Genomic DNA, 16,013 nt, shown 5'->3' with positions numbered 1-16,013 from the left:
AGTACCTGAACCAATCACAGTTGACAATGAGTCCAGAGCGCGGTAAAATGTAACAGTGATCAAATCGAGGCCAGAAATCTCACAATACCAGGCGGGGGAGCCCCTTTCTCGCCACACCAAAAGCATAATCGCTTTGCCTCATTGAAAGGAAAGGGAAGAGGGAAATGCAGAGGGATGTAAGATGGCAGAGCTACAAATGTTGTTAGAGGAAGAAATTCCGGCCGGTAAACGAGCGCTTGTGGAAAGCTACCAAAATCTATCGAGGGTTGCAGAATACTGTGAAAACAATTATGTACAGGTAAGGAAAATAAATCAATGATAAAATGTTGAATTATATGCGGAATTCGTCGGATTTGTTCAAGAACTGGGTGAAACCGGGGACAGGAAACGTTGCTCTCAGACCCCAGACCGCTAACGTTAGACAGATATCTAAATTACGAAACAGGCTTTTAGCAATGTAAAAAAGAAAAGAAAAAAGGCGACCTAATCATTCTATGCTTTAAACTGTGGTTACCATCTCGAGCTCTATTCTCGTATAACAGCCCTGTTCGGGTGGTTGGCCACGCTTACGACCATTCTTTACCAGCCATTTGATGTCAATTTACAAAGCTATTGGAGACTATTCAGAGGGTGTGTCGTTGTTATGACCTAGGCTTGTCAATGACTGCATTCTCTTTATAGGTAGGCTATCGAATAGGCCAAATGGGTTTTAATCGTTTCATCATTATACAACCTGGACTCAGGGGTAGACGTAACATAGTACATGTAAATCCGGGACCCTACCCTATGAAGTAGTTGGTTACGTTTTGTTTGGTATGTATTAATTTGTGGATGTCCATCATCCATTTCGTAAAGTATGCTACAAATTACAATTTGTATGATATCTTACGAATTACAATTCGTACGAAATGTTACGAATTGCAATTCGTACAATATGTTACGAATAGCAATTCGTACAATATGTTACGAATTGCAATTGTACAAGATTTTACGAATTTGCGAAAATGTATGATATGTTATGAATTCCAATTTGTTGTGGCTAAAGTTAGCTAGGTGGGTAACGCTAACGTTTGCTAGGTGGCTAACGTTAGCTAGGCTAGGGGTTAAGGTTAGGTTTAGGAGATAGGTTAAGTTTAGGGTTAGGGTAAGGCTTAGCTAACATGCTAAATAGTTGCAAAGTAGCTAAAAAGCGGTAAGTATTTACAAAGTTGCTAATTAGCGAAAATGCTAGAGTTTTCCGTGATGAGATTTGAAACACGCAACCTTCGGGTTGCTAGATGTTAGCGTTATCACTGTCTCTCAGATTGACATTGTGGAAATGGATTGCAAATGGCATGAAGCACATTTCAGACTCAAACGTGAATTGCACATTTGATTTGTGCTCCATGAGTGTGCCTGAGAATGTAATATTACTTTACTCCATCTACTTTTTGTTGTGTTCCTCTCCTCCAGACAAATGGATTACATTGTAATAATCTGGATTATTGTCTGTGTATTGGATTAAGAACATGCCACCATCGTTTACACACACCTGGCCTAACCTTTTACTGTCAGCTGGCCCAGAAATGTGAAATCAAAAAACACTAAATGACTCTCACAGAACAGCTGGAGATGGAAGGAGCAACCAATGGGGCCACCGGTTACTTCATATTGTAGAATCCAGATGAACCCAGCGGTGCAGTTGGATAGCTCATCAGTGATGTCATTGGGGAACACTACAGGTCATGAGGCTTGCTATAACACCTTTATAACCAAATCAAAAAAGGACACAGTACCCATCAAAAGCCTAATCCGTAACGACAGGCAAACTACTTAATTTAAACATCTAGTTTTACGTAATCCCGCTTCAAGTCAAACTTGTAGGCCTCTATCTAATAATCTCTAATTTCTCATAGTAAATGTCCAAGAGATCAATGGAACACATTTTAGCTATTAAGGAAGGAAACACACAATCAACTGTATTTGTCACAGCTTAGGCCCCACCCTAAATCCCCCTTCGCATGATATCCTACTGACTCATAGATGAATCATGAGTGTATTAAGGCCGTGCCGTCCGCAAGTATTTTTTGATATTAAGTAGCAGCAGGCCTGTCTAACTAGTAGAATCAGTAGATAGGGTGCCTAGTTCTAAAGTACCACGTTAGTGTAATGTGGATCTCCCATCATAAGGTAGGCTACCAAATACCAAGATAAAAGACTGCTTAGTCTTGGTAAAGATTATAGGGGTTGGAGATTAGGGGAGTTGGTGTCATGTGTGTTTTCCATCATAATGTACCACCTACCATGATGAAAGATGGTTAGGTTTGGTAAAGATATAGGGGTTGGAGATTAGGGGAGTTGGTGTCATGTGTGTTTTCCATCATAATGTACCACCTACCATGATGAAAGATGGTTAGGTTTGGTAAAGATATAGGGGTTGGAGATTAGGGGAGTTGGTGTCATGTGTGTTTTCCATCATAATGTACCACCTACCATGATGAAAGATGGTTAGGTTTGGTAAAGATATAGGGGTTGGAGATTAGGGGAGTTGTAGCAGGTTAGTATCATGTGTGTTTTCCATCATAAGGGAAGGTAAGGGGTTTGGTAAAGGGGTGATGTTGACTACATGGGGCAGGGGAGAGCAAAAACATATTCAGTTGGAGACTGAAAGAGAGAGACAGAGAGATAGATGGAGAGAGAGAGAGACTGAGAGAGAGAACGTGGTTCAGCTTCTGAGGACTAATCAAGTGTATGACTCTGAATGGAGAGCATTATTACCGTGAGTTCCTTCCAGGTGATATTTTTAGACTATTGCAATTAGCTTGATTCTGTGGGAAGTGTCTCACTCTGTTGTCCACCCAAGGAGAATCTCAAACCCCATTGGAGGAGGTCAGAGGGGAGGGACCTCAGGCTTTCTCATCCAATGGGTTTTGAGAATGAGGCGCGAGGATGCGAGGAGTATACAATTGAGATTCTCCCCATTTCGTCCTCCTCCTTGTGACACTCTGGCTCCACGGACCTTGATATTTGAGCCAGGGTTGTTTAGTTTCATTGTTTGGGTGTATTTCTATGTTGGGGATTTCTGGTTGTGCATTTTCTATGTTTGGTTAATTGTTCTTGATTAGTCGTATGACTCCCAATCGGAGGTAACGAGTGTCAGCTGTCGGCTCGTTATCTCTGATTGGGAGCCATATTTATACTGTGTGAGTTCACTTTGGTTTTGTGGGTTTTTGTTCCGTGTTCAGTCGTGTCACTGAGGACTTCATTATCGTCATTTGTTGTTTTTTCGTGGTTGCTTTATTTAATAAAGTCATCATGTTCACTCCACGCGCTGCGTATTGGTCCGCTCCTTCAGACGATCGTGACACTCCTCTATTCCTGTTCATCTCGTCAGGGGAATGTGTGTGAGTCATAGCTTTAATAGGCTATATGGTTTGATCTAGAGGGGGGTGCAACTCAATAATAGGAAGGTGTTCCTAATGTTTGGTATACTCAGTGTATACTTCGGGATCAGTTCTCTCAGTGGCAGTCCTCAACCAATTGCCTACTTATGTTTGAGCATGTCTTCAGTTACCCCCCAGTTTCTAGGTTGTCATAATTGAAGCGTACTCTCTTAATTTTGTTTGATTGAGCCATTCATTTACATCATCATCTCATCATGTTCAGGCGACCTGTTTCGGAAGCTAACACATGTAATTAGTGGAAAATTCAGACAAGCAGTCTTGTGTTGTAATGTACCATCACGTACAGATGTAGGATCTTAAGTTGATCACTCTTTTGTTGCTGAGAATGTTCCTGCACAGCAGGAAATGGAAACTTGTAGTGTATTCAAGGTTGAAAAAGGCTTCTAAAGTTTGTCATTTCCACTTTAGAATGTCAGACTTGATTTGCCTTAACGAAAAATGTATCAACCTCTACAAAAAATGTCCATTAATTATAATCCACATAATAATTCACATTTCTTGTTGCTGCAGGATTATTTTTTCCTGCTGTAGCAAACTGGCTCAAATTTAAAAAGATCCTACATCTGTAGTGAACACTATCGTGAAATTACTTCAGTTGACAAACGACTTCAAACAATCGTGTCCCCTGGAGAAGATTTTATATTAGAATTACAATTAACTACAGTAGGGTTTTACCTTCTTTCCTCCGGTGACCAGCTGTTGATGTACAGTGCCTTCAGAAAGTATTCACACCCCTTGACTTATTCCACATGTTGTTGTATTACAGCCTGAATTCAAAATGGATTTAATATGTTTTTCTCTCACCCCATCTACACACTATATACCCCATAATGACAAAGTTAAAACATGTTTTTAGACATTTTTGCAAATGTATTGAAAATGAAATACAGAACGATCTAATTGACATAAGTATTCACACCCATGAGTCAATACATGTTAGAATCACCGTTGGCAGCGATTACAGCTGTGAGTCTTTCTGGGTAATTCTCCAAGAGCTTTGCACCCCAGGATTGTGCAATATCCGCCCATAATTCTTCAAACTATGTCAGATTTGTTGTTGATAATTGCTAGACAACCATTTTCAAGTCTTGCCATAGATTTTCAAGCAGGTTTAAGTCAAAACTGTAACTCTGCCACTCAGGAACATTCACTGTCTTCTTTGTAAGCAACTCCAGTGTAGATGTGGCCTTGTGTTTTAGGTTATTGTCCTGCTGAAAGGTGAATTCATCTCCCAGTGTCTGATGGAAAGCAGACTGAACCAGATTTTCCTCTAGGATTTTTCCTGGACTTAGCTCCATTCCGTTTATTTTTTATCCTGAAAAACTCACCAGTCCTTAACAATTACAAGCATAACCATAACATGATGCAGCCACCACTATGCTTCAAAATATGGATAGTGGTACTCAGTAATGTGTTGTATTGGATTTGCCCCAAACATAACACTTTGTATTCAGGACTCAAAGTTAATTGATTTGCCACATTTTTTGCAGGATTACTTTAGTGCATTGTTGCAAACAGGATGCATGTTTTGGAATATTTGAATTCTGTACAGGCTTCCCTTCCTTCTTTTCACGCTGTCAATTAGGTTAGTATTGTGGAGTAACTACAATGTCGTTGATTCATCCTCAGTTTTCTCCTATAACAGCCATTAAACTCTGTAACTGTTTTAAAGTTACCATTGGCCTCATGGTAAAATCCCTGAGTGGTTTCCTTCTTCTCCGGCAACAGAGTTAGGAAGGACACCTGTATCTTTGTAGTGACTGGGTGTATTGATACCCCATCCAAAGTGTAATTTCAATAACTTCACCGTGCTTAAAGGGATATTCAGGGTCTGCTTTTTTATTTTTACCCATCTACCAATATGTGTCCTTCTTTGCGAGATATTGGAAAACCTCCCTGGTCTTTGTGGTTGAATCTCCTTGTGGCGGGCCCGGGCGCATGCAGGCTGACTTCGGTCGCCAGCTGTACAGTGTTTCCTCCGCCGACACATTGGTGCGGCTGGCTTCCGGGTTAAGCGAGCAGTGTGTCAAGAAGCAGTGCGTGAGGTCAAAGGAATTGTCCGTAGAGCTCTGAGACAGGATTGTGTCGAGGCACAGATCTGGGGAAGGGTACCACATCTGCAGCATTGAAGGTCCCCAAGAACACAGTGGCCTCCATAATTCTTAAATGGAAGAAGTTTGGAACCACCAAGACTCTTCCTAGAGCTTGCCGCCTGACCAAACTGAGCAATCGGGGGAGAAGGGCTTTGATCAGGGAGATCAAGTACCCGATGGTCACTCAGACAGAGCTCCAGAGTTCCTCTGTGGAGATGGGAGAACCTTCCAGAAGGACAACCATCTCTGCAGCACTCCACCAATCAGGCCTTTATGGTAGAGTGGCCAGATGGAAGCCACTCATCAGTAAAAGGCACATGACAGCCCGCTTGGAGTTTGCCAAAAGGCACCTAAAGGACTCTCAGACCATTATTAAAAAGATTATCTGGTGTGTTGAAACCAAGATTGAACTCTTTGGCCTGAATGCCAAGCGTCACGTCTGGAGGAAACCTGGCACCATCCCTACGGTGAAGCATGGTGGTGGCAGCATCATGCTGTGGGGATATATTTCAGCAGCAGGGACTGGGAGACTTGTCAGGATCGAAGGAAAGATGAATGGAGCAAAGTACAGAGAGATCCTTGATGAAAACCTGCTCCAGAGCGCTCAGGACCTCAGACTGGGGCGAAGGTTCACCTTCCAACAGGACAACAACCCTAAGCACACAGCCAAGACAACGCAGGAGTGGCTTCGGGACAAGTCTCTGAATGTCCTTTAGTGGCCCAGCCAGAGCCAGGACTTGAACCCAATCGAACGTCTCTGGAGAGACCTGAAAATAGCTGTGCAGCGACGCTCCCCATCCAACCTGACAGAACTTGAGAGGATCTGCAGAGAAGAATGGGACAAACTCCCCAAATACAGGTTTGCCAAGCTTGTAGCGTCATACCCAAGAAGACTGGAGGCTGTAATCGCTGCAAAAGGTGATTCAACAAAGTACTGAGTAAAGGATCTGAATACTTATGTAAATGTATTATTTGTGTTTTTTTATATTTTTATAAATTTGCAACCATTTCTAAAAATCTGTTTTTGCTTTGTCATTGTGGGTTATTGTGTGTAGATTGAGGGATTTTTTTTTTTTTTAATCAATTTTAAAATAACAAAATGTGGAAAAAGTCAAGGGGTCTGAATACTTTCCGAATGCACTGTAACTGTATGTGTGGGAGAGGTAGTCATTAGAAAATCATGTTAAACACTATTATTGCACACAGAGTGATTCCATGTAACTTATTATGTGACTTGTTAAGCACATTTTTACTCCTGAACGTATTTAGGCTTGCCATAACAAAGGGGTTGAACACTTATTGACTCAAGACATTTCAGCTTTTCATTTTAAATTAATTTGTAAACATTTCTAAAAACATAATTCCACTTTGACATTATGGGATATTGTGTGTAGGCCAGTGACACAACATCTCAATTTAATCATTTTTAAAATTCAGGCTGTAACACAACAAAATGTGGGAAAAGTCAAGGGGTGAATACTTTCTGAAGGCACTGTGTACCATTACCTACCATGAGGTTTATAGATCACTCACCGAAGTTGTGACCCCTATGTGCTGCTGGGCTGCTCCAAACTCTTCCAATGTTACAGATAATGTCCTCTTTGAACCTTGGATTACCAGGCGCATCTCCAATAGCAGTTTGCATGAACCCCCTTCTATAGCTCAGCAACAACAGGGGTTTCAAGCTGCTCCCCGTTTGACCAGTCTGCACTCCACCACAGAAACAGTTGCACTGCAGGTTAAGACCAGCGGAGGCTGCTGAGGGGGAGGATGGCTCATCATAATGTCTGGAATGGAGTCAGTGGAATGGTATCAACCGTATGGAAACCACGTCTTTGATGTGTTTGATACCATTCCATTGACTCCATTGCAGCCATTTATTATGAGCCGTCCTCCCCTCAGCAGCCTTCACTGGTTAAGACATTCCACCATAAAAACAGTTGCACTGCAGGTTAAAGGGATACTTCTGGATGTTATCTACTTCCCCTAGAGTCAGATGAACTCGTGGATACAATTGTTATGTCTCTGTGTCCAGTATGAAGGAAGCATGCTAGCAGATACCCATAGACTTCCAGTCATTGGGCTAACACTATTTAGCATTGGCTTGTGAAATTACCTCAAACTTCCTTAATACTGGACACGGAGACATTCAAATGGTGTCCACAAGTTCATCTGACTCTGTGGAAGTAGATTAAGAAAACAACTAATAAATAAATCCCGAAGTATCCATTTTAAGTACGATCAGTGTTCAACTTGCACTGCTCTACCGCTGCTCTGCTTTGGCGTGATAGTTAATGGAAATGTCTAACATATGTATAAAGCTTGGGTCTACCCAATCCAGTTCGAGAAATTAAGTAGGTTAATTTCACCGCTGCAACCAAACGTGCGTAAATGAGTTATTCTGTTATGTTGTATATGTTTTCTTAACACTCAATGTTTGTCAAAATAGTATTTATACACTCTAAATGCACACAACAACCTAAATACTGTATAACATGATCCCAAATGTGGCAAAACATTTTTTTTTGAGTGTATGGCTCTTGGTCTATGTTTAAAAGGTGTCTTGAAGAACGATCTGGCCTTATAGACTGGCCCCCCCATCGGAGCCTGGTTCCTCTCTAGGTTTCTTCCTAGGTTCCTGCCTTTCTAGGGTGTTATTCCTAGCCACCGTGCTTCTACATCTGCATTGCTTGCTCTTTGGGGTTTTAGGCTGGGTTTCTGTATAAGCACTTTGTGACAACTGCTGATGTAAAAAGGGCTTTATAAAATACATTTGATTGAAATTTGATTGATGGTTAATAACCTAATCCTTCTCTCTCTAACACTGAGATTTACCGCTTGTCCTCAATGACCCTGAATTGTAGGTGTGCCCTCTTGCTTTATAGTTCAATAAAGCCACCACTGCAGATGAGACAGACATTTTCCCAAATTCATTCACTCAACCCAATCATTGTGTCGACTTAGGTGCTTTCAATGATAAGGCTTTAGCCATGGTTTGATTTCTAACGAATGCTAAATGTAGTTATGGGTATTTAAAGTCACACATTCATACTGCACTATTATTCAGATGAATGAAAGCATGGGGATATACACTGAGTGTACGAAACATTAAGAACACCTGCTCTTTCCATGACATAGACTGATCAGGTGAATCCAGGTGAAAGCTATGATCCCTTATTGATGTCACCTGTTAAATCCACTTCAATCAGTGTAGATGAAGGGGAGGAGACAGGTTAAAGAAGGGTTTTTAAGCCTGGAGACAATAGAGACATAGATTGTGTATGTTTGCCATTCAGAGGGTGAATGGGCAAGACAAAATATTGAAGTGCCTTTGAACGGGGTATGGTAGTAGTTGTCAGGCGCACCAGTTTGTGTCAAGAACTGCAAAGCTGCTGGGTTTTTCCACACTCAACAGTTTCCCGTGTGTTACAAGAATGGTCCACCAACCAAAGGACATCCAGCCAACTTGACACAACTGTGGGAGGCATTGGAGTCAACATGGACCAGCATCCCTGTGGAACGCTTTCGACACCTTGTAGAGTCCATGCCCCAACAAATTGAGGCTGTGCTGAGGGCAAAAGGGGGTGCAACTCAATAATTAGAAATGTGTTTCTAATGTTTTGTACACTCAGTGATACCAGGTCCTGTCTAGAAGGAGTGAATCACTGATACCAGGTCCTGTCTAGACGGAGTGAATCACTGATACCAGGTCCTGTCTAGAAGGAGTGAATCACTGATACCAGGTCCTGTCTAGGCGGAGTGAATCACTGATACCAGGTCCTGTCTAGACGGAGTGAATCACTGATACCAGGTCCTGTCTAGAAGGAGTGAATCACTGATACCAGGTCCTGTCTAGAAGGAGTGAATCACTGATACCAGGTCCTGTCTAGAAGGAGTGAATCACTGATACCAGGTCCTGTCTAGACGTAGTGAATCACTGATACCAGGTCCTGTCTAGAAGGAGTGAATCACTGATACCAGGTCCTGTCTAGAAGGAGTGAATCACTGATACCAGGTCCTGTCTAGACGTAGTGAATCACTGATACCAGGTCCTGTCTAGACGGAGTGAATCACTGATACCAGGTCCTGTCTAGAAGGAGTGAATCACTGATACCAGGTCCTGTCTAGACGGAGTGAATCACTGATACCAGGTCCTGTCTAGAAGGAGTGAATCACTGATACCAGGTCCTGTCTAGAAGGAGTGAATCACTGATACCAGGTCCTGTCTAGACGGAGTGAATCACTGATACCAGGTCCTGTCTAGACGGAGTGAATCACTGATACCAGGTCCTGTCTAGAAGGAGTGAATCACTGATACCAGGTCCTGTCTAGAAGGAGTGAATCACTGATACCAGGTCCTGTCTAGACGGAGTGAATCACTGATACCAGGTCCTGTCTAGAAGGAGTGAATCACTGATACCAGGTCCTGTCTAGACGTAGTGAATCACTGATACCAGGTCCTGTCTAGAAGTAGTGAATCACTGATACCAGGTCCTGTCTAGAAGGAGTGAATCACTGATACCAGGTCCTGTCTAGAAGGAGTGAATCACTGATACCAGGTCCTGTCTAGAAGGAGTGAATCACTGATACCAGGTCCTGTCTAGACGGAGTGAATCACTGATACCAGGTCCTGTCTAGAAGGAGTGAATCACTGATACCAGGTCCTGTCTAGAAGGAGTGAATCACTGATACCAGGTCCTGTCTAGACGTAGTGAATCACTGATACCAGGTCCTGTCTAGAAGGAGTGAATCACTGATACCAGGTCCTGTCTAGAAGGAGTGAATCACTGATACCAGGTCCTGTCTAGACGTAGTGAATCACTGATACCAGGTCCTGTCTAGACGTAGTGAATCACTGATACCAGGTCCTGTCTAGAAGGAGTGAATCCAGGTCACCAGCCAACAGAGGAGGGTGTGGAGATCATCAGGGAAGGCCAGAGTGTGTATGTGGGCGCGCGTGTGTGTGTTTCCATTGTTCATGTACAATTCTTTGCCAAGTTTGTGCTGCGATAACATCGTAAGACATCGGCTTTAAAAAACGTGTGTGTGTGTGTGTGTTGCCATTGTGCACGGACAATTCTTTGCCAAGTTAGTGATGTCATCCCATCGTAAGAACTAGGCTTTTGGAAACGTCTGTGTTTGTGCGGGTATGTGTGTTGTTGTCAGAATCTATTTTGTCTGCACTGAGTGCTTTTCTGTATGGACTTGCTTTGATGCGTTGTGCACACACAGGACATTTTCTATTGACACAGCATCACAGTGACCAGTAGCAGGGTTTGTTGTATCGATCCCAATGTTTCAGATAGCTTTAGCGTTGGCTCTAGTCTGCCTGCAGTGCCAGATGAGGGGGGTATGCCGTTTAGTGGCTATTCTATTGGTACATTAAGACAGGCACGCTTAATCAAGCACAGATAAAGTATTTTAAAGTATTTTAAATAGTAATTGAACCCAGGTCTGCTGTGTGTGCGTGTGGTGTGAAGTCTTCACGCACATCGTAGGCCTATGCTGAATACAGAACTGTTTGCAGAGCAATGACTGTAGGCTCAGACAGATGGCTGTTGCAGCGGGGAGAGACCCGCTTCCTAACCAATGTCCCAGCATTCCCGGAGGCAAACGTCCCAATGTGCACCTGTCTGTTCGGAAGTGGCTGTGAATTCCACTCTCATACCCAGCCTGCATTGCTCTGCACATGATCAGAAATGCCAAGGAACATATGGAGAAGAAGCCTGTCTGGTGTGGGCGTATAGTACTATTTCTAGAGGACCACTTAAGTGATTTTCTCAATGTTGTCCCCTGGGTTTTATTTGACTGAGTCGCCCTATTTCTGTTACTCCCTTTTTATATCTCTGTCCCACCACACTCCTTTCTTACCCCCCCATCTCTTTCTCTCTTTTCAATTCAATAATGAAATTGGCAACAAATACTGAATGCCAAAGCAGAAGAGTTGAATACCTCAATTACCTCGACTAACATTGACTCTGTACCGCTACCCCCTGTATACAGCCTCCCTACTGTTATTTTATTTTACTGCTGCTTTGTAATTATTTTAATTTTCTACCTATCTATTTTTTTGTTAACAATATTCTTACAACTGCATTGTTGGTTAAGGGCTTATAAGTAAGCATTTCACTGTAAGGTCTACAGCTGTTGTATTCGGCACATGTGGCAGATTTGATTTGAATATCTGCAACAGTGTTTGCCAACCGCTACTCAAGTACCTGCTGCCAGTTTCATTACTTCTATGTTGTATTCCAAACCTGAGGGGGTGCTCAAGGAGAGGTTTGGTAAACACTTTTGACAATCTACATCTCCTCTGCTTTGGCAATATACACTGAGCGTACAAAACATTAGGAACACCTGCTCTTTTCACGACACAGACTGACCAGGTGAAAGCTATGATCCCATATTGATGCCACTGTTCTGAGGGCAAACTCAATATTAGGAAGGTGTTCCTAGTGTTTGGTAAACTCAGTGTATATACAGTGTTGCCTGTCAAAAAAAGCTTTATTGAATTGAATATAGGTGTAATGTACACGTCTTTCCCCCTGCTCTAACCTCTGTATGTCTTTCAGAGGGGTTGGGATAAAGAGGAAGTAACATTTCCATTAGATCTTGTGTACAATTGGACAACAAAGTCTTCTTCTTCTTCATCATCTTCTAGGCGCAGGACAAGAGGAAAGCTCTGGAGGAGACTAAAGCCTACACCACCCAGTCTCTGGCCAGCGTGGCCTACCAGATCAATGCCTTAGCCAACAACGTGCTGCAGCTGCTGGACATCCAGGCCTCGCAGCTGCGTCGAATGGAGTCCTCCATCAACCACATCTCTCAGGTCAGGAGAGACAAATACACACACACACACATATATATATATATATACAGTATCTCACAAAAGTGAGTACACCCCTCACATTTTTGTAAATATTTGAGTATATCTTTTCATGTGACATCACTGAAGAAATGACACTTTGCTACAAGCTTGCTGTCCCCTCAAAATAACTCAAAACATAGCCATTAATGTCTAAACCGCTGGCAACAAAAGTGAGTACACCCCTAAGTGAAAATTCCTTCTTAATGTGTTTCAGCCAATCAGTTGTGTTGTGACAAGGTAGGGGGGGGGGTATACAGAAGATAGCCCTATTTGGTAAAAGACCAAGTCCATATTATGGCAAGAACAGCTAAAATAAGCGAAGAGAAACAACAGTCCATCATTACTTTAAGACAATTTAAGTCAGTCAATACGGAAAATGTCAAGAACTTTGAAAGTTTCTTCAAGTGCAGTCGCAAAAATCATGAAGTGCTATGATGAAACTGACTCTCATGAGGACCGCCACAGGAATGGAAGACCCAGAGTTATCTCTGCTGCAGAGGATAAGTTCATTAGAGTTACCAGCCTCAGAAATTGCAGCCCAAATAAATGCTTCACAGAGTTCAAGTAACAGACATATCTCAACATCAATTGTTCAGAGGAGACTGTGTGAATCAGGCCTTCATGGTCGAATTGCTGCAAAGAAACCACTACTAAAGGACACCAATAAGAAGAAGAGACTTGCTTGGGCCAAGAAACACGAGCAATAGACATTAGACAAATTGGAGATTTCTGGTTCCAACCGTTGTGTTGACGCGGTGTGGGTGAATGGATGATCTCCGCATGTGTATTTCCCACCGTAAAGCATGGAGGAGGAGGTGTTATGGTGTGGGGGTGCTTTGCTGGTTACACTATCTGTGATTTATTTAGAACACACTTAAGCAGCATGGCTACTACAGCATTCTGCAGCGATACGGCATCCCATCTGGTTTGGGCTTAGTGGGACTATCATTTGTTTTTCAACAGGACAATGACCCAACACACCTCCAGGCTGTGTAAGGGCTATTTTACCAAGAAGGAGAGTGATGGAGTGCTGCATCAGATGACCAGGCCTCCACAATCCCCCGATCTCAACCCAGTTGAGATGGTTTGGGATGAGTCGGATGGCAGAGTGAAGGAAAAGCAGCCAACAAGTGCTCAGCATATGTGGGAACTCCTTCAAGACATTTGGAAAAGCATTCCAGGTGAAGCTGGTTGACAGAATGCCAAGAGTGTGCAAAGCTGTTATCAAGGCAAAGGGTGGCTATTTGAAGAATCTCAAATATAAAATATATTGTGATTTGTTTAACACTTTTTTGGTTAGTACATGATTCCATATGTGTTATTTCATAGTTTTGATGTCTTGTAGAAAATAGTAAAAATAAAGAAAAACCCTTGAATGAGTAGGTGTGTCCAAACTTTTGACTGGTACGTGTATATATATATATATATATATACACTCAGCAAAAAAAGAAAGGACCCTGTCTTTCAAAGATAATTTGTAAAAATCCAAATAACTTCACAGATCTTCATTGTAAAGGGTTTAAACACTGTTTCCCATGCTTGTTCAATGAAACATAAACAATTAATGAACATGCACCTGTGGAACGGTCGTTAAGACACTAACAGCATACAGACGGTAGGCAATTAAGGTCACAGTTATGAAAACTTAGGACACTAAAGAGGCCTTTCTACTGACTCTGAAAAACACCAAAAGAAAGATGCCCAGGGTCCCTGCTCATCTGCGTGAACGTGCCTTAGGCTTGCTGCAAGGAGGCATGAGGACTGCAGATGTGGCCAGGGCAATAAATTGCAATGTCCGTACTGTGAGACGCCTAAGACAGCGCTACAGGGAGACAGAACGGACAGCTGATCATCCTCGCAGTGGCAGACCACGTGTAACAACACCTGCACAGGATCGGTACATCCGAACATCACACCTGCGGGACAGGTACAGGATGGCAACAACAACTACCCGAGTTACACCAGGAATGCACAATCCCTCCATCAGTGCTCAGACTGTCCGCAATAGGCTGAGAGAGGCTGGACTGAGGGCTTGTAGGCCTGTTGTAAGGTAGGTCCTCACCAGACATCACCGGCAACAACATCGCCTATGGGCACAAACCCACCATTGCTGGACCAGACAGGACTGGCAAAAAGTGCTCTTCACTGACGAGTCACGGTTTTGTCTCACCAGGGGTGATGGTCGGATTCGCGTTTATCGTTGAAGGAATGAGCGTTACACTGGGGCCTGTACTCTGGAGCGGGATCGATTTGGAGGTGGAGGATCTGTCATGGTCTGGGGCGGTGTGTCACAGCATCATCGGACTGAGCTTGTTGTCATTGCAGGCAATCTCAACGCTGTGCGTTACAGGGAAGACATCCTCCTCCCTCATGTGGTACCCTTCCTGCAGGCTCATCCTGACATGACCCTCCAGCATGACAATTCCACCAGCCATACTGCTCGTTCTGTGCGTGATTTCCTGCAAGACAGGAATGTCAGTGTTCTGCCATGGCCAGCGAAGAGCCCGGATCTCAATCTCATTGAGTACGTCTGGGACCTGTTGGATCGGAGGGTGAGGGCTAGGGCTATTCCCCCCAGAAATGTCCGGGAACTTGCAGGTGCCTTGGTGGAAGAGTGGGGTAACATCTCACAGCAAGAACTGGCAAATCTGGTGCAGTCCATGTGGAGGAGATGCACTGCAGTACTTCATGCAGCTGGTGGCCACACCAGATACTAACTGTTACTTTTGATTTTGATCCCCCCTTTGTTCAGGGACACATTCAATTTCTGTTAGTCACATGTCTGTGGAACTTGTTCAGTTTATGTCTCAGTTGTTGAATCTTGTTATGTTCATACAAATATTTACACGTTACAGTGAGGGAAAAAAGTATTTGATCCCCTGCTGATTTTGTATGTTTGCCCACTGACAAAGACATGATCAGTCTATAATTTTAATGGTAGGTTTATTTGAACAGAATAACAACAACAAAATCCAGAAAAACGCATGGCAAAAATTTTATAAATTGATTTGCATTTTAATGAGGGAAATAAGTATTTGACCCCTCTGCAAAACATTACTTAGTACTTGGTGGAAAAACCCTTGTTGGCAATCACAGAGGTCAGACATTTCTTGTAGTTGGCCACCAGGTTTGCACACATCTCAGGAGGGATTTTGTCCCACTCCTCTTTGCAGATCTTCTCCAAGTCATTAAGGTTTCGAGGCTGACGTTTGGCAACTCAAACCTTCAGCTCCCTCCACATATTTTCTATGGGATTAAGGTCTGGAGACTGGCTAGGCCACTCCAGGACCTTAATGTGCTACTTCTTGAGCCACTCCTTTGTTGCCTTGGCCGTGTGTTTTGGGTCATTGTCATGCTGGAATACCCATCCACGACCCATTTTCAATGCCCTGGCTGAGGGAAGGAGGTTCTCACCCAACATTTGACGGTACATGGCCCCGTCCATCGTCCCTTTGATGCGGTGAAGTTGTCCTGTCCTCTTAGCAGAAAAACACCCCCAAAGCATAATGTTTCCACCTCCATGTTTGTCGGTGGGGATGGTGTTCTTGGGGTCATAGGCAGCATTCCTCCTCCTCCAAACACGGTGAGTTGAGTTGATGCCAAAGAGCT

General features: G+C 43.2%; 1 protein-coding gene across 3 annotated transcripts in view; it reads left to right on the top strand.

Moving 5' to 3' along the window:
• The first annotated feature begins 85 nt into the window (after positions 1 to 85).
• LOC121580614 (abl interactor 1-like) overlaps positions 86 to 16,013 on the top strand; it is a 44,491-nt gene continuing 28,563 nt past the window's right edge. For 2 of the 3 annotated variants that reach the window (XM_045224633.1, XM_045224632.1), the window contains exons 1-2: positions 87 to 298; positions 12,198 to 12,365. In XM_045224633.1, coding sequence (XP_045080568.1) covers positions 182 to 298; positions 12,198 to 12,365 — 285 coding nt within the window. In that variant the 5' untranslated portion in view covers positions 87 to 181. Of the gene's footprint in view, positions 299 to 12,197; positions 12,366 to 16,013 lie in introns of all 3 variants that reach the window. The other variant, XM_045224634.1, reaches the window with a different exon arrangement.

Source organism: Coregonus clupeaformis, chromosome 14 (assembly GCF_020615455.1).
Source record: "Coregonus clupeaformis isolate EN_2021a chromosome 14, ASM2061545v1, whole genome shotgun sequence".
Taxonomy (NCBI): Eukaryota; Metazoa; Chordata; class Actinopteri; order Salmoniformes; family Salmonidae; genus Coregonus; species Coregonus clupeaformis.
The sequence above is the reverse complement of the archived record's forward strand: the minus strand, read 5'-3'. Positions and strand labels throughout refer to the sequence as shown.